This window comes from Protopterus annectens, chromosome 5.part0, assembly GCF_019279795.1.
Source record: "Protopterus annectens isolate FY-2018-M chromosome 5.part0, PAN1.0, whole genome shotgun sequence".
In the NCBI taxonomy this organism is placed as follows: Eukaryota; Metazoa; Chordata; order Ceratodontiformes; family Protopteridae; genus Protopterus; species Protopterus annectens.
Window position 1 is genome coordinate 1,866,036,992 of NC_056735.1, and position 24,649 is coordinate 1,866,061,640.

At 38.2% G+C, this 24,649-nt stretch overlaps 1 protein-coding gene across 3 annotated transcripts in view; it reads right to left on the reverse strand.

Annotated features, from left to right (window-relative positions):
• Window positions 1–24,649, reverse strand: part of MTRF1 (mitochondrial translation release factor 1) — a 793,430-nt gene that overhangs the window by 546,162 nt on the left and 222,619 nt on the right. The window contains exons 2-3 of one of the 3 annotated variants that reach the window (XM_044071696.1): window positions 18,415–18,506; window positions 3,769–3,850 (exon numbers count right to left, since the gene is read on the reverse strand). The exons of 1 other annotated variant lie outside the window; for it this stretch is intronic. In XM_044071696.1, the coding sequence (XP_043927631.1) occupies window positions 3,769–3,850; window positions 18,415–18,506 (174 nt within the window). The remainder of the gene's footprint in view (window positions 1–3,768; window positions 3,851–18,414; window positions 18,507–24,649) is intronic. One more of the 3 variants, XM_044071698.1, reaches the window with a different exon arrangement.

Below are 24,649 nucleotides of genomic sequence, written 5' to 3' on the forward strand. Positions count from 1 at the left end.
GGCATGCTATGTGATATACTACCACATTGTCCAAAATGGGTTTTCAATGTGTTGCATTCATGGGTGGCTAGGATAAGTTTGGTATCCTAGCAACCCTAAATAAGTGTTATATGGCTTAACAGAAATTGAAAGAATATGACTGTATGTCACATTGTCGACTTGCTGGTACAGTGGTAGCCAATTTATGAAAAGAAAACATAACTCAAGACCCATCAACATAATGTGAATTTATCCTTCGGGTGAGACATTAAACCAAAGTCCCATTTGCTTGTGTTGGTGGTAGTTCAGGTAAATGTAAAAGATCCCATGGCACCTATTGAAAAATGAAGTGCAAGTACCCTAGTGCCCTGGCCAAATTTCCCCTACTAATATAAATATTACCTTGAGTCTCCCCTTAAAATAGGTTACTAGCATAATGGGACTAACTTGGTCAATAAAAGATAAATAAATAAGACAAACAAAATAAAATTTAAAAAAATCCCTATTTGAAGACTGTACAACAGTGCAGAATAGGGGAAAGTTGCCAAGTTGCAACATTCTGTGATCTGAAACATGTAAACTGCTGATGCAATTTCACACATAACGCTGACAAAATATTCTTCATCCCAGATAACAACACCCTTCTATGACCCCAAACCCTGTATTACTGGATCTATACTATAGTTATGCCTTTATAGGATACTGCAGTAAAATAAACACTACTTAAGCAGACAGGTATTTGACATAATTACTCCCCCTCTCATCACAACTAAACAGTCACTTGGCAGAAAAGGGGTAATCCATATACATACATATATTTACATACATACATACAAATATATATATATATGTGTGTTTGCCATCACAATTTCAAAAATGTTTTGTGCGAGTAATGACTTACTCGAAAAACATTGTCGAAATTTACATTAGCAAACGATCACAGGAACGAATTGCAAAAATTGTCAACAATTCAAAATCAAACTGTTGAAATTTTTTCGAGCTATACCTCAACATCCGGTGCCATTCAAAACACGTTTTGCAAGGGGCAAGCCCCCCTGCACCTCCCATACCCCTGCTAATTATATATACTAACTCCAAGGATACACTACAGTGAAGGAATGGGTATATGTCCTGGTCCCCACTGTACTGCAATCTCCACTCAGAATGCTGAACTCACAAAAGTGAAAATGCACACTGGCATTCGCTCTTTTGTGTCTTTGGCATCTTTTGTTTTGCTAATACACACCATTGAAAACATCCTTTCGCACATCTTGCAGATGTGCACCTCGACACTGTGATGGTAAACCACATACACACACACACACATTATATATATATATATATATATATATATATATATATATATATATATATATATATACATACACACACACACACACACACACATATACATACATACACGTACATATGATATAATCTATATATATATATATATATATATATATATATATATATATATATATATATATATATACACTATTGCACCCAGTCATGCAGCATGTTTTTGAAAGGTAAAAGAAAATCGAACAAGGAGAACATGTAAACTCCATGTAGATAAGTGAATGGTGATTAGGTTTGAGTCTCAGTCCCCGAAGCAGCGAGAGTGAGTGTGTGAGAGAAAGAGAGAGACCTTAGCACTGAGCCACTGGAAAGTCAAAAACCCAGTCACTACTCACAAGCTGAACAAAAAGATAGTCCAGATTGAGAAGTAGCCGAACTAAACAACAGTTTTCCAAAGCCACTGTGTCCCTGTGACATTCCTGTGATCTAGAACCTTTCTTAGCACATTGTTATTTATTTATTTTTGTTTTTGTTACTTAGGTTAGAGCACTGATCCCACTGTACCATTTTCAGACCCAGTCTGGGGGTACCAACTCAAAAGAAAGAAACATAACAAAAGGCTTTCACAGTATAGTATTTATGGTCCCAGTATTGGAAAGAGACATACAAAAAAGTTATATGTTATGAGTACTCCTATGTTTTGTATACGCAGTATTTAGATCAACTGTACAGTATTAACAGAACAAAGGAAGGAAACAAGTACTATCATTCTTGCAGTTTTGTATAGGCAAAGTTCACAGCTGCAGCCGTTTACCTATCTATTTATCTATGTCTGGATGCAGACACTTATAAAAGTGAAGCAATCCAAGAGATAGGGAAAATACTATGGTTCCTGTGTTCTTGTTACCTGATGGAATAAGGAGTACAGCAGATAAAAGGTTAGGGTGTATCAAACAGAAATGTATATCGGGAGATGAGATTAATGAGAAATGATGTGTGAGGAGTACAATAAGGAGAGAGGGGTAAGAAAGAGGGATAGCTAGATGCATTGAAGAACCGTTTAATAAACCTGTAGTATTTATCGAGAGAAGAGAGAGATGGCATTATAAGAGGGGATAAGTGTCAGTGAAGAGGGTTTTTGATGAAGCATGTACATGTTGTCATTCTACAAGGTACTTTTAAACCCATCTCTGAAGATGTAGAAGTTGCTTCTCAAGGTGTCACAGAGGGGGGCACATCGATTTTAGAAAGCTGTGTTTAGTTTCTGATGACTTGGAATGAGTGATGTAGAGGGAGGCAGTGCTGATGTTATGAGACCTTAGGCTATAGTTACATGTTCTTATCTGAAGTTAGTTTCCAAAATGGTTAAATGAGTCTCCTCTATTACGTTTGTAGAGCACTGAACCTACTAATAGTTCTGCTTGCTTTTACCTAGAAGCCGTTAACTTTTAATAAGAGACGATAGTGGTGTATGTAACTAGAAGCTGGGGACATAAATATACATATTTTCTTTGGTGTGATCTGTAGTGAGTTAAGGCTTTCTGGGGTATACTTCTGCAGTTAGGGGGAGTCTATACTCAGGTTGGGCCATTACAACTCCTTTGCTTACTGCAATGCTGCCTTTTGAGAAAGAAAGTAAGACATTTTCCAGCCCCAGACAATAAAACTGTTGATTTTGTTTTGTTGCTGTTATGTGGAGTTGAAAGTTAAGCTCTGTGTCTACACAGAGTCCAAGTCAGTGAAATGTTTTAAAGTTTCAGTGGAAGGGTTGGTATTGACAGAGATTTGCAATCTTGGATGGGGTTTTCAGAGTTTCTGGGAAGTCCCATAGACTTAGTTTTTATTTTCTTGAAGTTCAGGATTAGTTGGTACTTAGAAAGTTAACAGTAAAGGATGATTAAGTCAGCCTCTAGTATTTTTTAAATTAGGTCAACACAGGTATTTGATCTGCAGACAGCAATGACATCACCACAGAGAAGTACTGGTAAGGATGGAATGAAATGGCAAAGGTTACCAATGAAAACACTGGAAAGGAGGGAAGACAGTACTGTTTTTTGTGGTACAGAGGTAGACAAGACGAGCCTGTTTTAACTTGTAGTGTTTTATTGGGGTTTGGGCCAGCACATGGCTTTATCAGTTATGCCTGCACTTAGAAAGGTTTGACAGAGTCGATTATGGTTCATTAAGTCAAATGCCTTGGTGAGATTAATGAAAACTAACATGATGCAACTCATTCTTCCTCCTACCCATATGTTTCTTGACACAGATAAAATTAATGGTGCATGGAGACAGAAGGCCAGAATGTGAGAAGCTATTTGACAGACTAAAGGAGTCATGACAAAGGAATGTCTGGCCTGAGTTTGAAGATACATAAGCAGTTGTAAAGTATGCAGAAATGCTGCAGCTAATATTACTACCAGATACCATTTCTAGACTAAAAGCTGAGAAAACAAATGGTTCTGCTAAAACAGAAAATGAATAGCTAACCTCCAGTCGTTCTTCCTGATGTTACCTCCAAAATGACATCCTTTTCATCATGTTTTTCCTTTGGAATTAAGATCTGTAAAAGCTAAGCAGAGATAAGACACGTGGGCAATACTCCCAATTCTCAACATGTACCAAAACAGCTAACAAATCACATGCATTACTGCCAGTAGCATTTTGCGCCTCTCCCTCTTCATACCCTGTGTATTTAAGCAGCTTTCTAAAAATAGCAATAAAATAAAAGCAGTTATTTATAACAAAGACATGCATAACACATGCACTTTTTGTGTGATATCACTATCCAACAAAGGCTAACCACATCAGATACCTTTAGTTATGCATGAGCAACATGAAAGGCCTCAGCATGAAACAGCAAATAAATGGACTCTGCCACTGTGGGGTAAGCCTGGGGAATACTTGCTTTGGTAAGACTGGAATGTTACAAGTCTCCCACATTTTACAAAAGTCTACCATTACACTATTAAAATTTTAGCCCCCTCCCCAGTTGGCCTGAGAAACTTTGTGCAAACCGCAAGTTATTTAAGATGAAATGAGCAACTTGCTGCTCACACAATCATCTTAGCATTCAAAAATGTGGGATGCCCCAAGAGTTGTAGTTCAGGTCAGACATGCACAAGATTTGAGAACTGAGGGGTTCTTATCTTTGTGCTAGGCACTTGTCTGACAGTAATCTAACACCGAAGAAAGTCATTTATACAGACAAGTCTGTAACTTAGCTACATTTCCATAGGCAGCTTCTCAAAATGTAGCCCACAGATACTTGTCACATGCTATACTGCTATCACACTGTGTTTACTACAGGACCCATAATCAGAAAAGGATTTCAAAAGATATGTTTGTAATCTAGTTGTGCCTCTGTATACACCTTTTGTTTAAAACTGTAGCCCATGGGTAACTTATATGTGCTACACTATTACATGACATAGGATCAACAAAGGACTACAACAAGTCTACTGTAAAAGGTGATACGACTGCTACACTGCAAATCTACTGATCTAACATTATGGTTGGCACATTTTAATAAATGCATCTCAATTGGGTCAAAGTGGATCTGCTGTAACTTCAAGCAATTGATAGTCTAGATGGTACGAAGGTAAAGACATTTATTTAAAATGTGTCATCTGTCAATACATGTGTAAGGTGTATTTAAGCCGTGTAAAATACGCAACAGAATTTTCAATGAGGAATTGCATTTATAAAATATGTTTTTCCTCTGGCAGGAAAATATGTGAAGCCATACAATTAAAAATTAAAAACATGTATAAAACGTGCAATTAAAATGTTAAGTGTAACCTTTCTGGTGTTTCTCAGGAAGGATTGTATTGTTTATATGTAATTAAGTCATAAATCTCGACCAGTCAAGTAAAGAAGTGCTAATAAACCAGGAACATCAAACTGTTAGCCTGGAACACATCAACCACAATTTACTAAAAATTCTAAATAAATACAGACATGGAAAGGAACAACAAAAATACACTCATCCAAACTGAAAATTTAAAAGTTAAAAATTAAGCACTTTCAACCCGGTAAACGAGACCATCAGAATATGAAACACAAGCCATCGAATGTAATTTATAACAGTAAAATCCCTCCCTTCCAAATAAGGGTTAATTAATCACCATTCTTATTAAACTCTCAGTCTACGTAAATAAACCAAAAGAAGGCTTTGGTGAAAGGGCAGATAGTCAGGCTAGCCAGGATGGTTTCCCAAAACAATTTATTATATGATGAATGTGACAAGTTGAGTGGGATGTTGCAAAAAAGGGGTTATCCAATCTTTTTTTTTTTTTAACTGACATTATTGTTAATAAAGTGAAATTTAAAAGACAAAAAGAAATATATTATCCTTTGACTAGTAAAAAGGTTTTGAAGGACCACAATAAACAATCAGTTAACAGTAACGAATTTGAGAGGGCTGTGATTCTGACCTAGTATGGATTTTGTCAGCATTAAAAATATCATTCACAAAAACTGGAATATTTTTTCGGTGACTAGGGAACAGTTCCAACAACTGAGTTCCCACCCTAAATTAGTGTACAGGAAGGATGTTTACTTCAAGAATATTTTAGAAAGATTTAAGGAGGAAAGTGTATGTCCAGGTATGAAGCCATGTGGTTATTGTAAACAATGTTGGTATATTTTGGAAGGAGCACATTTTTTTATTGACGGTTATAAGTGCATAGGTTTACAGGATGTTACAAGCTATTGACTCATGGGTCTTTACAAGCCTGGCTGTTAAATCCCAATATAATACAAGATGAGAGATATCATCTCTCATCTAATATTATATTGGGATTTGTCTAAAACAATGCTACCAATGTTCCAGTAATAGGGTAGTATACATTGCACAGTGTACAGAATGTACATGCTTTTATGTAGGGAAAACAGAAAAAGCGTTTAGAAAGTACAGTTGTGTACACTTACCATAAATGTAGATGTTCAAGTGTATTCACTGTTGCAGTCATTACATTTGGATAATCTGCTGGCAGGTTGCCCTCAGTCGGCCTGATTAACAAAGTTTTGGGTCCTGCATCGGTTGCTGTCCCTTCTTCCATGATGTCAGGTCATCAGGGGTATAAAACATGCAGCCAACGCCATTACATTAGCTTTTCTTGCCCCCAAATGGGGAGCAAATAAAATGAAAAACACAAAAAATATAGCTTCAACCAAAAGCAAATACACCAAAAGGGCTTTTAAGCATAGTGAAAGAAAGTAGAGGTATAGCCAGAGAAAAAATAGGGGGCTGAAGGGAGGGTAACCAGGACTGCAACAGTGAATACACTCGAACATCTACATTTATGGTAAGTGTACACAACTGTACTATGTTCTTTGTGTTTCACTGTTGCAGTCATTACATTTGGGCAGATTCACAAAAGCTATGGTTGGGTGGAGGGAATTATACAGCATTAGAACCAGCTATAAGGCCCTGCAGGACAGCAGTGGCAAAGCCTGCTCTGGATTTAGAAAAAAGTGACAAATGGCAATGTTTGGTGAAAGTATGAACTGAGCTCCAGGTAGCAGCTTCTAGAATGTCCCTGGTAGGAACACCTCTGAGAAAGGCTGTTGAAGTAGATGCAGCCCTGGTGGAATGGGATCTGATCCCCTGGGGGATAGTTTTTCCATGGCGCTTATAGCAGAAAATAATACAATGGCTTATCCATTTGGAAATGGTTTGCTTTGAAATAGCCTTTCCCTCTGCTCCTGCAGCAAATGCTACCAGCAGTTGTTCAGATTTTCTTTGAGATTTAGTCCTGTTTAAGTAAAACCTAAGTTGTCTGTGTACATCCAATGAATGCAGAATCCGCTCCCCCTTGTTCTGTGGATTGGGAAAGAAAGTTGGCAAATGAATGGCCTGATTAAGAGCCACACTGGATACCATCTTAGGCATAAAAGATGGCTTGGTCCTGAGAGATACCCTGTCCGAATAAAAAATGAAGAAAGGCTCCACTGCCATAAGAGCCTGTAATTCGGAAATTCTTCTAGCTGAAGTGACTGCTAAAAGGAAAGCTGTTTTCCAGGTGAGAAATTTTAAGTCTGCAGTAGAAACTGACTCGAAAGGAGGGAGAGTGAGTTTTTCCAATAGCTCTCCTGTGTGGTCTTAAGTTTTTGGCCCCTCTGAGATACTGCTTTAGCAGAGGTTGAGAGAAAAGGGGAGGTTCTGTGTTGTAATGAGCTGAAATAGCTGAGGCATGGATTTTTATGGAAGAAAAGGACAGGCCCTTGTGAAGCATCTCAGTTAAGTATTGCAAAATCTGAGGAATGTTGGGCACTGCTTTGCTTATCCCTTGAGATTGATTCCAGGCACAGAATCTTTTCCATTTGTCAGCATAAGATTTTCTAGTTCTAGGTCTTCTCGCCTACAAAATGACATCCGTCACAGGTTTCCTGAGGGATGCGAAGGGTGAATTTAGGTGATTAGCCACGCTGCAAGATTCAAAGTTTGGAGCTGAGAGTGCAGAGTTTGGCTGTTCTGCTGAGACAGTAAGTAAGGTGTCTGAGGCAGGTGCCATGGTGGAAGGTGTGACACACTGCGCAGAAGTGGGTACCAGTGTTGGCAAGGCCAGTCTGGAGCAATCAAAATAACTTTTGGTTTGTCCTGTTTGACTTTTAGTAGAACTTTGGAGAGCAAAGGCAGAGGAGGAAAGGCATAGACTGATAGGTTTTTCCAGCTGAAGGACAGAGCATCCACTTTCCAGGCTTTTTTGTGATAAGTTCTTGTGCAAAATTTGTCCAACTGATAGTTCTGGGGTGAGGCAAAAAGATATATGTCTGGGCTCCCCCATTTGCGTGTCAACATGTTGAAAATCCGTGGTTCCAGTTTCCATTCATGAGGGTCTATGAGATTTCTGCTTAGTTCGTCTGCCAGAGTATTCAGCTTTCCTGGCAGGAACTGAGCTGTACTTGATAGGTCAAGGCCATGTTCCACAATGCCATGGCAAGTCTGCAAAGGGGGTAGGAGTGTGTACCCCACTGCTTGTTTATGTACCACATAACAGTGGTGTTGTCTGCCTTTATCATTAATTGTCCTGGATGAAGGTAGTCCTTGAAGGCTCTCAGTGCATTCTGTACAGCAAGCATTTCTTTTTGATTGATGTGAAGGTGCATTTGATTTGGGCTCCATTTGCCCTGAATGCACTTCCCTGCCAGATGAGCCCCCCAAGCATAGTCTGATGCATCTGTAGTTAGGGTTTGGGTGGCATGGGGTGGTGTGAATGACAGTCCCTTGTTTTGGTGGCAGGCCTCTGCCCACCATAGGAACTCTAGTTGCAGGCAAGATATGATAGGAATCATTGCTTCCAGGCTGTGACAATGTTGACTCCATAAACTTTTTAAGTACCACTGAAGTTTCCTCATATGCAGTCTTGCATATGGAATTAGAATAATGCAGGAGGCCATGAACCCCAAGGCTTGCAGAATTTGTCTTGCAGATAGCAGGGTTTTGGTGGCCACCTTTTTGAAGTAAATCACCAAATGAATTTATTTTTCTGGCGTAAGGAAAGCCATCTGGGCAGTTGTATTCAAGCTTGCACCCAGGAATGTAATTTTTTGAGAGGGTACCAGTTGTGATTTCTTTTTGTTTATAGTGTACCCTAGACAAGTTAGAACCTTTTTTACAAATGGCAGATGTTTTAGAAGACTGTCCCTATTTTCTGCCTGAATAAGACAATCATCCAGGTATGGATATATCTGAATATTTCTTTGCCTGCAAAATGCAATTACTGGAGCCAGGCACTTTGTAAAGACCGTGAGTGCAGTAGATAAGCCAAAGGGCAGTGCAGAGAACTGATAATGCAAGCAGCCTGCTTTGAAGCAGAGGTATCTTCTGTAAGATTCCTTGCTTGGGATATGCAGGTAAGCCTCTTTTAAATCTAGAGTTGCCAAATAGGCATCATTGACTAGCATAGGAAGTAACTGGTGAAGAGTCAGCATCTTGAATTTTGGAATGTCCAAAAAGGTGTTTAGAGTAGATAAGTCCAGAATTGGACGCCATGATTTGTCTTTTCTGGGTACCAGGAAAAGTCTTGAATAGAAACCTTGTCCCTTTTCCTCTTCTAGTATTGGTTGAATAGCCCCCATGCTCATAAGGGAAAGTACTTGTTTCTGGGCCTCTGCCCACTGATTTGGGGGCAGGTCTGGCCATCCGTTTGGAATTGGCAATGTGTGGAAATGAAATCTGTATCCCTGGGATACTATATTTAAAACCCATTTGTCCTGGTTTATAAGTTGCCAGTTTCTTGCATGAAGAGCCAGTTTTCCCCCCAAAGGGGCGGCTAAAAGGTAAGTGCTTGGTAAGTGTAAAGGGAAGTCATTGAGACTGCTTACCATAAGGAGGTGTCTTGTTGTTTCCAGATTTGGAAGAGGAGGCACCCCATTGTTTTGTTCTGAAAGTCCCTTGTGACTGAAACCTGGAGCCTTTGGAATGTCTGGGTTTGACTTGAGTGGCTCTCGAAAGAACTGGAAAGGACCAGTTCTTAGTAGGCCAGTGCCTATTAAATCTTGGAGGTTGCACTTGTAAGAAATCTTTCACAGTTTGCATATATTTAGCTTTATCTTCCATCTTTTTTAAAACTTCTTCAGCCTTATTACCAAAGAGATGGTCCTGTTGTAAAGGAGCATCCAACATTTTTGCTTTAACATGATCAGGCAGAGTTTGCTCTTTGAGCCAAGCATGCCTTCTTAGCACAGACCCAGTTACAGCAGCCCTGCAAGAGGCCTCCAAAGAATCAAAACCACATTGCAAAGTATGTTTTCCAACTTGTTCAGCTGAATGCAAGAGATCCTGTAAATCTTTATTTTCCACACAGTCAGAAATTAACACAATTATCTGTTTGAGCAGTCCCATGATATTCTTCTTTTGGCTTTTTCTTGGTTAGGGGTTGCCACAGCGGATCACTGTCCGCTCATGATTGGCAGTGGAGTTTTACGGTGTCAAGTTGCCAGCCCAACCTTCCACAGAAGGCACACACATGCACACACTCACACCTAGGGCCAATTTAGAGTGTCCAATCCACCTACAGCATATCTTTGGGATGTGGGAGGAAACCGGAGCATCCAGAGGAAACCCACGCAACCACAGGTAGGACATGCAGACTCCGCGCAGAAGGCACCCCAGCCGAGGATCGAACCGGAGAACCTCTTGCTGTGAGGCGGCAAATCTAATCGCTGCACCACCATGGCAGCCCAAGCAGTCCCATGATATGCTGTTGATATTTTAGCATATGAAATTGACAGTTTAAAGCCATGATTGCGAAGGCTGCAAAAGTGTAAACCTTCTTACCCCATCTATCCAGCGCCATGGAATCTCTATCAGAAGGGGCAGGATTTTTAGCAGTAGAAGCCTTAATGCCCCTGGGACCCTGAGAAATGGTTTCAGGATCAGCAACAGGATTTTTGAAAAGGAATTTGTGGGAGTCAGGAACCCTGTTGTATCTGTCTGGCTTACAAGGAGCAGAGAATCAGGAGCCATACTAGATTCTAAAAAAAACATCAACAATGTCTAGAACAGGAGGTATAGCCAAAGGCCTATGCTGAGGAAGAAGAAGAAAATCTCTAAGTTTCTTTTTATATTCATAAAAATACTGACTTTCCCAGTGGAAATGTTCCCTTAAGGTATGTAAAGTTTCCCCAAAAGAAAAATCCTCAGGGGGGGGAATCAGAAGGAATGGAATCTTCTGCATCAGAGTCCTCATAAGTAGGTATAGACAATTCATGTTCATTAGAAGAATCAGAAGAAATAGAATCCTGGTCAGAAGATTCAAAGCCAATATCTTGACTAGGCCTCTTAGAAGGGGGGGGAGGTGGGTACCCCTGATCAGAGTAATTAAATCTTCAGCCATCTTGATCATTTGTTTCTTAGGCATAGGGGCCTGCACATGTGGCCTAGGCTTCATTTCTTTTAGACATAGATCGAGATTTTGGCCTTATTTTTGAAGATGGCGTCGGTCTAATATACAAATCTGTAGGCCTAAAAACACCCTCAGAAGCTGATGCCTGCACAGCAGCTCCAGACCCATCCAAGGTAGAGACATCCGCAGGTTCCATAATTGAAGCATCTCACGGCATATGGGACTCCGAATGGGTCTCAGTAGAGGCCTGCGAATCAGAATTAATGGGTATCAGAGGCTGCGAAAGCGCCTCACTGAGTACCGGCAAACTGGCGACTGACTTAGGAGAAGCACCGCCGTCAGTTTTGGACCTCAACGACCTGTCTCTGTCTTTTTCTAAGCGTTTTAGGTATTCCGGTAGTCAGATTGCTAACCGACGACATTTCTGGATAATTAAAACGAGAGCAAAATATTTGGAAGCAAAAATGTAACGACGTTTACTAGTGCGTTGATTAAATAAAGCACAGAACAGACAGCAAGGTACGTTGTGGTCAGGGCCTAGGCAAAGAATACAGTACAAATGGAAATCTTTATGAGGTATTTGCTTCCCACAAGTAATGCAATTATTAACTTTTACTGACATAGGTAAGGAGCAAGAAAAAGTTTCCCCAATGGGGTACTTAGCTTTTTAGTTGACAACTTTGGATCTGAAACTCGAAAATGAAAATTTCAGGAGTCAGCCGACCGGCACTTGTAAACTGCTTCTGCTTCGGGCAAGAAAGACTAATGTAATGGCGTCGGCTACATGTTTTATACCCCTGACGTCATGGAAGAAGGGACAGCAACCGATGCAGGAACCAAGACTTTGTTAATCAGGCCGACTGAGGGCAACCTGCCAGCAAATTACCCAAATGTAATGACTGCAACAGTGAAACACAAAAAACATCTAGAATATATCAACATATTTATGATTAAAAACAAGGATGATTGAAATGCCCTTTTTAAACACATTAGGAAAATAAATGGCCACAGTTTTAAGTTTTATATAGTAGGCAAAGTCAGCTTAGATGTGAGGGTAGAACCATGGAAAGGTTCCCTTGAATCTAAAGACCTTAAATGGTAATTAGAAACTAATGCTACAGGTAAATACAGACTGAATGAAATGGTATCGATTAGCAGTATTCTTAGGATGAAAGCAGTTTGTAGAGTAAGATAATTCACCATTTAAAAGGTTTTATTCTACTACTTATTTATTTTTACATTTGCAATTATGGAATATCTGTAGCAGATGTAATTGTTTTAATATTCATGGTTTATTTTTTAACTCATTACATCCGAGTGACATCTCCAGGTGCATCTGCAGTTAACTCCTACGGATGCCTCTAGATGTCAAATACTACGTGTTCATATTTGTATCAATAATATGCACAAGGTTTTAAAAGATTTTATCTCAAAGCTTACACAATAGCAAACTCAACCACATTAATATGTGACCTCTGTCTAATGCAGGTAGATAGATATTAACTGTTGTTTTTATGATATTAATTTATATAGATGCAATTTTCATATTTTTCTAAATATCTCAACAACCAAGTAACACAGACAAAACTCCTTAGCCTCATATGAATGCTCTCAGCTAGATTAATAAAATGCTGCTGACAGTATGTGTACAACTTGAGTGGTTGCTGAGATATTGTACGTAGTTTATAAAATATTACAAATGTAATAGTTACTATGTTTACTGTGAATTGTAAAATTTGGTTTAAGACTAAGAACCTAAAGAATACTACCACTATAAAAATAGTTTGTGCTGAAGTGTTTGCCATTTATACTACTGTGACGCCCCTGCACTGGCCCAGTAATCAAGGAGCCTCAATCCTCACCACTAGCACCAGTGAGGGACGTGCACACTGGGAGGATGACAAGTACACATATAGTGAAGTACAATTTCCCTTAAGAGCACACAGAGGTCACAGTCAGTCTGGGACTGGTTTCTCCCTCTCTCTCCAGATCCCCAATAAGACTCCCCACTGGCACAGGGTTAAGATCTCAGCTGAGTGGTCAAGCCAAAACCTCCAGCACCTTCTCTGTCCAACTAGTGCTTGATGTCCCTGCCCAAGCAGCACACACAGACACACACACACACACACACACACACACACACACACACACACACACACACACACACACACACACACACACACACACACACACTTTGAGATTAAATTTATTTACAAACACACAGACACTCCTGAAGAAGGCTGGCACCATTTTACTAGCTATGCCCCCTTCTGCCCAGACTATAACTTAGTTCCAGCTGCCACCAACCACTCCTATCAGCTACTAATAAGGCCTTTACAAAGGGTGACCAATTCTACTGTGCAATATTACTATTATCCAAATGGTAAGTGTGCCCAAGACTAAGGCTATTTAGGAGTGGCCTATACAGTGTCACCAAATACACATGCAAGTAGTCTAACAGCTTAAATATTCATAAACAAGCCAGCCACAATTAAAATGTTTAAATATATTTAATAATAAATAATGAAAGAACAAGACAATTCTCAATAACTCACAGTGACAACAGAGTTCAGAATCACAGAAAATATTTTAAAACAGCGTTGCAGGACAGTCTCACATAAATACAGAAAACACCTAAACTAATCTTACTAAGTTCCTATCTATCTCTAAGAGAAGTCACTGTAATCAAAGTCTTACTTACAGAGCTAGACAAGTGCTGATGAGAGGATGTTGTCAGATCCAAAGCAAACACAAAATGCACATACTCACTCCCTCAGATAGTTCTTAAATTACTATCAAACATTTCTGCTGGGTTATCTCAGATTACATCATTCTTTGTCACCTCTGTGTCAAAAAATACTTATTTTTCAGACGTTTGCCTGGAACTGGAAGTCGTAAAACAGTTAAACACTTTTACCTTTGAAACCTGTAATTATTTGTGTTTCCAGACAACAGAAATAATTTCTAGCTGCAGACATTCTGTCTCCTAGATGACATAAACACCATTGTAAACAATTCACTTATTTTCTTAGAGTTTGCAAGTTAACTCTGTTCTTTTCCAGTAGGGAACACTTGGTTACATTCTTAAAGCTCAGTACATAACATACAGTTTAACACATACTTCTGCACCAGCAGTTTAATACACACATAACATTATAGTACTCTTACATTTGTAAGACAAGCATACAAATCATATTACTATTCCCAATCGACACAGAATTATTTACAACTTTCTTGCTAGCTGGGCTGGCAGCCTTCACAACTACTTTCATAATCCTTTTGGTTCCAGAGATATGAACAGTTGTTTGAAATGTGAGAACATAATTTGATTCTGTCAAAAGGCTTAGGAGACCCATTGGAATTTACAGTGCAAACTTCTTGAGCTGCACTGGAGTGAACGAGTTAACAGACATTTTTAGAAGGTGGTCTTTTGTTATTTAAACTGCAAATTTTAGAAGAAAAGTGATTAATTAACCCTTATCAGGAAGAGAGGGATTTTACTGTTAAAAAATTGCATTCAATGGCTGGTGTTTCTTATTCTGATAAAGTCCCACTTTACTGGGATGAAAGTGCTTTATTTTTGACTTTTAATTTTTCTATTTGGATGAGTGTATTTTTGGTGTTTCCTTTCGTATCTGAATTTATTTAGAATTTTTAATAAATTGTGGTTGGTGTTCTCCTGGCTAATGGGTTGGTGTTCTTGGTTCTATATGTAATTAGGTCATAAAAGAGCATGGAACAGGGATATCAAAGGGACATAAAAATACTGAAAAAAAACTCAGAGTCCAGAACTGTGAAAGGAAGCAGTCATTAGTACGCAAACACTTAACAGATGTAGGTAAAGTTAAAATATATAACTGGCATCAAAACCAGTGTAAAGTCAATTAGTCTTGCTTGATAACTTTGAAGTGACCATAAATGTCAGTTTGCTGTGAAAATCTGCAATTTCTCGTGTATAATATCTCAGCAGCTTAAAACAGTAAGGGTTTGGTACTATATAAGTTAGAGACAGTTACGGTAGAGGACTTTCAAAAAGTTGTCTGTTCAAGTGGTTATTTTTCTCTTCCATGTGCAAATTATTTACCTATGCATATTTAATCTGTATCCGTACTGTCTTCCCAGTGTTTAAACAAAGTTTTTATTTATTTACTTTTAAGATCTTGTAGCTGGTATCTACGTGTTACTGTTTTTTTATTACTTGAGGAGAGGACATTCTCTAGCACTGCACTTTGGTAAACTGTGGTGTCTGTCTCCAATGCCAAATCACTTGATAACATTATAATTGAGATATTAATTTGTATAAGTTGTATTTGGCTATTAATCAAGAGTGGTACAGTAGCTTGTTTGCTTGGTTCCTAGTCATATCTAGGGTGGTGGCAGTACTGCTTTGCCAGGGACAAAGTTATGGAAATTGGGGATTCTTATCAGCTTTCCCCAGGAACTGTGTACATATGTGTGACAATAATTAATTTGAAAAACAGTTACTGTTAGCAAGGGGGAATGAAGACACTGCAGTTCACAAACAGAATGGTGAGAAACAGGTCTAAGCCATCAGTAAGAAGACTTAGCTCTATAAGTGTTCAGTGTGTATTCTTAGTCTGGATGTGGATGTTCAAAGTCTATACCTAAAGCAGCAGTGCAAATACATTTTGTGATCATGGGGCCAGACTGCATTTGATGAGCTGGTTACCGAATCAGATTTGTGTGCACTTTATTTTATCCTATTGGTTAGCCCTGGTGTGACTCAAGAGACCATCCTCTGTCACCCATCAGACCTATTTGGGGGCAGTGGAGTACATCAAAGGAATACAACCCCTGTCCCCTCACATATATTGCAGGTACACTGGTTTAGCAGTGGAGAGATTCATGCCACATCAGAGTCGAACAGGCTGTCACATAGTGGTGGTCGTGGTGATCCATTTGTCACAAATGACTAGCAACGGTGGCATTAAAACCCTCTCCACTGCTAGACTAATCTGCTACAGTCCAGTCATAGTTGGAAAGCATTTTAAGACCATAACAAGAAATTGTAGGATTCAAAAGTCATTCATTAATGTTATCAATAAACTTATAATAATCATAGAAGCAATATAAAAGAATTATCATAACAAAGAAAATTATTATTGATTTCCCTCAGTAGTGAGACTGCTCTCTTACACAAACTAGTATTTTTTTTGCACTGCATAAAATTTGTAACTTTTAAAGTGATCTTTTGTTTCCCATTCTGCAAGAGCTCCACAACTGTACTTGAGTTAATGCCCTCATATCCCTCCCCCTCCACACACTTAAAAATGTGAAACCTAAAAATTACATGAAGAGGGTGATACAGGGGCAACATGGCCTGGCCTTAATTAGCTGCACATTAGATCACCTACAGCCAAGTCAAGTAACCCAGGACAACATGGAGAAGGCAAGCAGTACAGGCATGGATCAGCTCAAGGTCTTGCTTGGTCACTTGGGTTTTAATACTGGAACTACAAACAATGACTATCAAGTCAAAAGATTATACTGACAGATCAGATAAATTACATTTTGAGGTGGAAAAGACTCTTAGACACTTTGATCACTTAAGTGGAGTGAATAAAGATCTCAGACATATTCCTCACTGCATGGGATAAGTGGAGGCTAGAGGTGAAATTTGGGGTTCTAGAATCCAAGAGATGTCAGAAAAACCTAAGAATTATTGACATTCCGGAAAAGGAGAAGTGGCCTGACCCTGTATTCTACATGCAAAGCAAGATTGCAACCTGAGCTGACAACTTGTAGAAGACTTTAAGAGTTCAACAGCACAAAGGGTCTATTCTGCAGCATTTCAGAACTTAAATGTAATGACTGATGCTAGTCAGGTTTGAAAGTTACATGCTTGAAGAAACATACCAACTTCTTTATGGGCACTGGGTCACACTTTTAAAAACAGGGAATGCTGGGTTTTGCTTGATACAAGATATGAGCTGCCTTTCAGCCTGCATTCAAGGTCTGCTGACAATATAAATGGAAGTGTTATCTAGCCCAGCTTAAAGTAATGCTTACTGTTGGTCCTGTAAGTGGATTCTGTCCTGAAGATGCTAAGTAGAAACTTCAACAAGTAGTTCAGGATCACCCTACTGTGGGAAATGTCCTCCTTCATTCACTGCAGTAAACTGCTTCACTGAATGACAGAATAATTTTGGTATAATACCAGAACCTTTCTTCATATTTCATTGGTAGAAGGCAAAAAGTGAGCTGTGAGACCATTCTAGAGCTAACAGTAAGCAAGGTCTTCAGTACACCCTTAACAGTGAGTAGCATGCTTCAGCTTAGCAGGCTTATTGTGCTGAAGAAGGTTGTCAGCATGTTTTTTTTTTTCTGATTCTGCTACACAAGATGATTCTTGAGTTGATCTCCACTGAACCATACTGGCTACTGACTAGCTACTTCATCAGATTAGTCTAATGAAGAGATCTGCTTTTGTACCTCACAAATATGCTAGCCACCTGAAAAGCAAGGCATTTTTGCCTACCCTCAGTGAAATGAACATTGTTACTACTTTAAAAACCAATGCTATGTATGAGTTAAATTTAATAGCAGTTTTCTCAAATAATGAGCTGGAGATGTCACTGGCTAGACTGTGAGAAATCAAAGTTAATGCACAATTTTCAACTTAAAGGCAGCTGCTTTTGGATTTCTAAACAAGGCTGTTTCAGACAGTAATTTGCAATTCATTATGCAAATGGAAAATTATTGATTATTAATGAGTAAGTTGAATTAAATGAGGGGTATTATTCTTTGCTTACAGGAGCTGTGTTATAATACTTATATTTTATCAAACACTGATATTTATGCCTTAAATTTTATATAGTTTCTAGAGATAGTAGACTTGATTCAGGACTTGACTTTCCAAGTTCATTAATCTCACTGCTGCAAATATAGCTTTGGTTCAGTATAGCTATGGTTTTACTTAACCTGCCATGCAGTGTATTGTGTCTATCACCAATGAGGGGGCTTGTCTAATACATGCTTCCCCAATGTTGGTATGGCTTGTGTTCCTGTGAGGTGTGGCCTAGTCTAAATACAGCCACACCCTCAGGCTGTCCTCCTTGTTTCTTGGGTACCATACTATGGTAGCATACAAAGACTATGGCCTACTTCCAGAATGAGCCAGGGGAGTACTGATCTTTAACCTCAATAAAGTTTCAGCTACTTCTAAATTATATCACACATTTTGGTTTTACCTTTGCCTTATGACTGACCCATTATTAATATATTTTAATTAATTCAATTAAAAAAAGTAGATGCGACATACCTTCCTCTGAAATACTTCTATTTTTCGGCTGATTTCCTCTTTTTCCTCCACGAAAAGATTCAACAACTGTTTCTCAGCTCCACTGTCAAAATCTAAACCAAAATCATAACTGTAAAATACTGAAGAATATTTAATGTAAAACAACAGTGTTATTACAAACAAGCATTAAAAAGAGAAAGATCACTAACAAAAACAGAATAATACTGTAACCAAATTTTCAGCACATAAAAAGTTGTGGTTCAGCAACCAATATTTGGTTTAACAGATAAAGGCAATAAACAGTGTCACCATTTTAAAATAGAAGATAAAGGAATACAGATGTCAACTAAGTCTATTAGTAATTTATTAGCTCTCAACATGCCTGCAGTTTAAAAATGTTTAAAAACTACAGTGAAGATGAAAGAAGGACCGAGGGTCATACAGAAGTTTGTCATAGTATAAACTGGATTCCACCAATGTGTGAGCTGAGCTCCTGTACGCACCTTTCAGAGAAATTCACTTATGTACATTCCCACAAAAGCAAAATCTCTTTAACTGGGACTATGTATAACTATGAATTACTCGAGTTTTGCACTGTTCAGTTGTATTCTCTACTAACCTGCGCTACAAAGTAGCACACATCCTTGCGGACCACACATAGGCAAAAGACTTCACGCTCACATACATACATACACACAAAGAGACATGCAGAGAGTGAGACACACAGACACATGTACAACTCTCATACTGTATTCACCTTGGGCACAGCTGGAAAGGTTAATGATAAAGGAGACTTGCTACAGATTGTGTATATGTGTCGACATGCAAAAACATCCAGCACCTGCATACTTTGCAGCCATGATCTCTTCATTCATACTAGCCACAGGTAGTCACGTTGGTCAATGGTCATGCAACACACACAGACATATACCTTCATATGCTAACAATCAGGATTCAGTCATAGATAGACACAGACCAATATGCACATGTGCACATACACACACCTGCATGGTGACATAGAAGCATTCAGTGCTACGTACCTAGGTCATCAGTCCGTGCAGAGTAAAGATAACCTCACTTTCCATACACAGATTCCCCTTAATGAAATGACTGAAGTGCAGAAGTGTGTGCTACTACCTAGCAGCATACATTTACTCATTCTCTTCACTGATTGTCATTAACTTTCACAGTGGAGAATGTATGACATCTATAACAAACAAGTATCTTAAGTAGTGCACCAAGCCAGTTATGGGCCTCATTAGCACAGGCCCACCTCAACTATCAATTTTAAATATTGCACCAAAACTTATAGTACCTTGTATTCCATAGTTGCACTACTAAACAGACCCTTGTCTATGTACTGAGACAAGTATACATGCTGCATTGCATGGCTTTGTATATTAGCAACTTGTCTATGAATCCCAGCAGTGATATTCATTTTTTTTTAGTAGTATTTTCCTCCATATGCCTTTCTTACTAGCTTTGCAGCTCACCTACTTTTTCCAGCTTCAAAACCACTTACAAATTTGGTAATTTATAAATGCACAACATTCTACAATTGTCTTTCTTCTAAATGTTAAGGTTTGGCCTCTACAGAGATTTTTTTTCAATATTCTACAGTTTCCCTCTCTTCCTCCATTATTCTACCTCTCACAATTGCTTCACCTTCTCATCAGCTGTTTACTTCCCAGTTTATTTTTCACATTCTCATGAGATCTCCTTACCCATCTTACAATTGTCTCTATTAGTCCTTAACCCTTCAAGTGGTATCTGCTCCAGTAAATTAGATTCTACATTATTTTATCTGTCAATGCTCTAATTCATTCCTGCTTTTTCTCCTCTAAGTACACCATCTCTTAACTCTGTCCATCTTTTATAAAGGCATGCTATAATCAGTGTGGTAGCCCTTTAAATTCAAGAAATTATTAATTTATGTTTGTAATCTTCATCTTTATTAAGCCATAGAAAATCCATGGCATCGTTTCAACATTCTTGCTGAACTTCAAGTTTTATCCCCAGCTCACAACCTCTGTCAGTTCTGCAGAACACAATATAGCATTTAAACAGTTTCCCACCTTCACATCTTATTAACCTCTCTGCCATAAGTTGTGTGTGTTGTTACCACGTACTTTCATAACTACAAAATGGGAAAGATGGAGTCTGCACAATTCTTTCCTCATTAACCCCCTCCAGACCTTTCATTTATAAGTAAAGACCATTCCAGGTTAAATTTTATTTTTATTATTAGTTTGGTCTACTACAGTGACTTTCCAGTTGTATATTAAATGTTGTTGATTCAATCCTATAAACCTTTGGCCCCTCTCCTACTGAAATATCAATTAGACTCCAAGCAAGAATTTGACACTCTTCTACTACTGTGCTTATCCATCAACTTTACATATGTTGCATAGCTTCATCTAGCTTCTCATCTACTTACCGCTCAATGTAGGAGACAATAAGGGCAGACTACTAGCTCATCTAAATAATTTGGGTGTGGTCTCTCTAGCATCTTAACTTTTTTCAAGCAGAATACAACTTCAAAAAGAAATGTACTCCTAAAGGAGGAATGCTTTGCAGGCAAAGGTAGTACATTCTTCTGCATCTCAAGTCTGCATTTATCTAGAAAATTATTCCCTTAGCTTTTAAGAATTGTAGACATCTTTGATACAAACTATTGTGCTGAAAGATTGCAGCTATAAGGTATTAGTCTACCCTAATGGAGCAAAAAAAAAAAAAACATCTTCAAGGTAAAGGTACAACTCCAAATGACTAACAATCCAAAACCATGTTAAAACTTGAAAGCAATAACTTTATTCCAAAACTAAACACTTTTGTTTTGGCTCAGGCAAAAGTTTATCAGAAAAAAAGAATGATAAAAAGACAATTTAAAAATATTCCTGTCATCCTCATCATCATCATAATACAGTTTCACAAATCAGTTAAAGATGAACGTACTATGAATATTCTAAAACACTCCTTCTTGCTATAATTTCAGTTGGTTAAGAAATAAATAACAGTCCCAAAATGTCCAGTCAGGTATATATGATGCAAATGTTAACAAAAACATACAGTTATAAACAAATAAATTACTATACAAAGGAAACAGAGTAGAAGGTATTTTTTTCAAGGACTTAGCTTCTAAAAGGCACAATATTCCAGAGCTTATTCAAGCCAGAAGGTGTGCCTGTCTGCAGTCTAAACTGCCACTAGACTTCCTTAATCTTCAGTGCATTGTTGCAATCTCATTTAAATCAAGTTCCACATGGCCCATCACACAAACAAAATTAATAAATATTTTTATTTTTTTAAATCTAGGAAATATCTCATTATATTTACATAATGTATTATCATTCCTTTTTAATGGAATAATGATTCTCAAATTCCCTGAGCTAACCTCCTGGTAGTCTTACTGATGTAATAAGCATCACAAGTAAGACACCATGCTACATATTCTACAAAAGTGGAATTACACATCTAGTGTATCAAAGTTCCAAATGTTTTATTGTGGCTTGATGGATTCAGTGTTTATCCTTCATCTATCAAGCTGCATACACTACAAGTATTTTTATTTATTTATTTTTTTTTTTATTTTACATTTGTTGACCGGGCTAGTCTGGCTGGATACATGTCCATTTTCAGCAGAGGCCCGAGGAGAAAAGCTCCACTAAATACTAAGTACATTACATAGAAAAAACATTACTCTTAAGAAATAGCAAAAATTGGAAGTCAAAAAATACATATAGAGGGAAAGATAAATTTTAAAGAGAAACAAGTTTACCATATGCAGTTCATTTACTGTATGCAGTTCATTACATATTAGCATTACGTATTAGTAATTACTTAGTAATTAAGCATAAATTATGCATAGTTAGATTAGAACATTTAATAGATGGGAAAATGAGACAGATAGAGATAAGGAGTATGAAAGAGAAAAGGTTAGTCAGGTGTACTGCAGGAACAAAGCCAATGGTTTAGGTAGTAAAGTTTGATTTTCTGTTTGAATTGAGGCAGGGATGTAGTCAAGGTTATGTCACTAGGTAAGAGATTCCAACTCTTCCTATAGTGTTAGTGAATAGAGAACCACCTGCTGTATTGTTTACCTTTATAGATTTTGTCATGAGTTTACTAGAGGAGTGAGTTGAGATTGTTGTAAGGGATTAGAAGTTGAGAGAGTATAGAAGGTGTAATATGTTGTGGGCTATAGTGAGTTGAGGGATTAATAGGTAGTTTTGAAATTCGAGCCAGCCAAGTTGTTTTAGGTTTGTACAATGGTGGGTCCTAAAGGGGTTACCAGTGCCGCAACCACCTACGTTATCATAGCAAGTTGCAAGTTTATTCAGATTGTTTTTCTTAAGGTTTGTATAAATGGGGAAGATAGAAGAGTAGATAGGAGATGAGATTGTGCAATTTTGGTTCTAGTTGCTGGGGTTAGAAAAGGTTTGATGCGATAAAGAGATCCAATTTTCCTGTTAACAATCTTTATGGTGTTGTTAATGTGCTGATCGAAGGAAAGATTATTGTCAATGGTTATCCCTAAGAGTTTAGTGGTTGGTTCAGGTGAGATAATGGTGCCATTATTGGAAGAGATGGTAAAGTTTAAAGGAGGGGACCGAGTGGTGGGGGAGAAGAGGAGGAGTTTAGTTTTTTTGGCATTAAGTAGGAGAAACCGTCTAGAAAACCAATTTTCTACTGTGTTAAAGGTCTTTTGGGTCAATGAGGTCAGTTCAGTAGAGGAAGGGGCTGTGCAGATGTAGAATCATCTGCATATTGTATGCAGGTAGCTTGTGGGATAGCAGTCTGAAGGTCGTTAATAAAGAGGGAGAACAGGAGTGGACCCAGAATGGAGCCCTGGGGAACTCCGATGGAAATAGGCAAGAGTGAAGAGATATGGTTTTCCCCATTTACTGCTTGTTGTCTGTTGCTAAGATAGGATTTAAACCAATTAGTTGCTAGTTTATCACAAGGAGAGATTCAAGGATGTGAATTAGTGTGTTGTTTCGATTTTTGTTGAGTATCTACAAAGGATAGAAGGGCAGAGGTGGTACTATGGTGGGGTCTGAAACCATGCTGGCAGTTTGCTATTATGCTGTGAAGAGAGAGATAGTGTACAAGTTGTTGATGGATACATTTTTCCATGATCTTAGCTAGGGGTGAGAGAAGGGCAATTGGTCTAAAGTTGGAAAGGTCAAGGGAGTTACCTCCTTTATGCAGTGGGATAATATAGGATACTTTCCAGATATCAGGGATGGTTCCTTCTTGGATAGTTCTGTTGATAAGTAAGGATATAGGATATGCAATTTCTTTGGCAGCTTTCTGAAGGAACAGAGAAGGGAGCTTGTCAGCAGAAGGGGTACAGGGTTTCAGTTTTTGAATGAGTTTAAAGATGAAAGAGGTAGATATAGGTTTTAGAGAGAAATTGAAAGAGGAGGTAGTTATGGTAGTTGGTATATGAGAGTTGTTAGGGTTCATTTGTTTGGCTAAGGATTGAATAGTTTCAGAGAAAAAAGAGTTGAAGACATTAGCAGTCTGGAGAGGGGTTTCTGGGTCAGCATTTAGAGGGGAAGGAGTTTTAGCAGTCCCTGGGGAGAGAAGTCTATTTACTGAGGACCAGAACTGTTTGGAGTCGTTAATATGAGTTTCCTGAAGTTTACAGTAGAAGTTTTTCTTGTCAGAGATTATTGATTTTTTCGCAAGGTTTCTAAGCTGGCGGAAGTTATCTAAATCAGGGTTTTGTCTATCACATCTCCATTTTGACCAAGCTTTATTTCTAGCAAGCATAAGTTTTTTAGTATTGGAGGTTAGCCAAGGGGCAGGTTTGGTCTTAATTCTAATAGCAGGAGCATGTGTATCAAGTATGGATAAGAAAGTAGTATTAAAAAATAATACTGCTTCCTCCAAGGGAAGTGATTTTAAACAATTCCATTTACATGCTCTCAGATCAGCTTTAAAGAGGTCTATGTTAAAATGCTTTTGAGATCGAATTAGTCTTGTATTTGGGAGGTTAACATATCCTGATTTTAGTCTAGTAATGTAGGTTAGGGAGTGGTCGCTGATGTCATCTGGCAAAGTACCTACTTTATATTGTTTGTTAACTTTATTTGTGAGTATCCAGTCTAGTATACTCTCTTTCTTACTGGGCTTATTGACTCTTGTAGTTGAGGTAATAGTTTGTGAGAAACCATGAAGGTTAATATGAGAGGAGGGATTGTCATTATTAATAGAGTTCCAGTCTATGTTAACATCGCCAAGAATTATG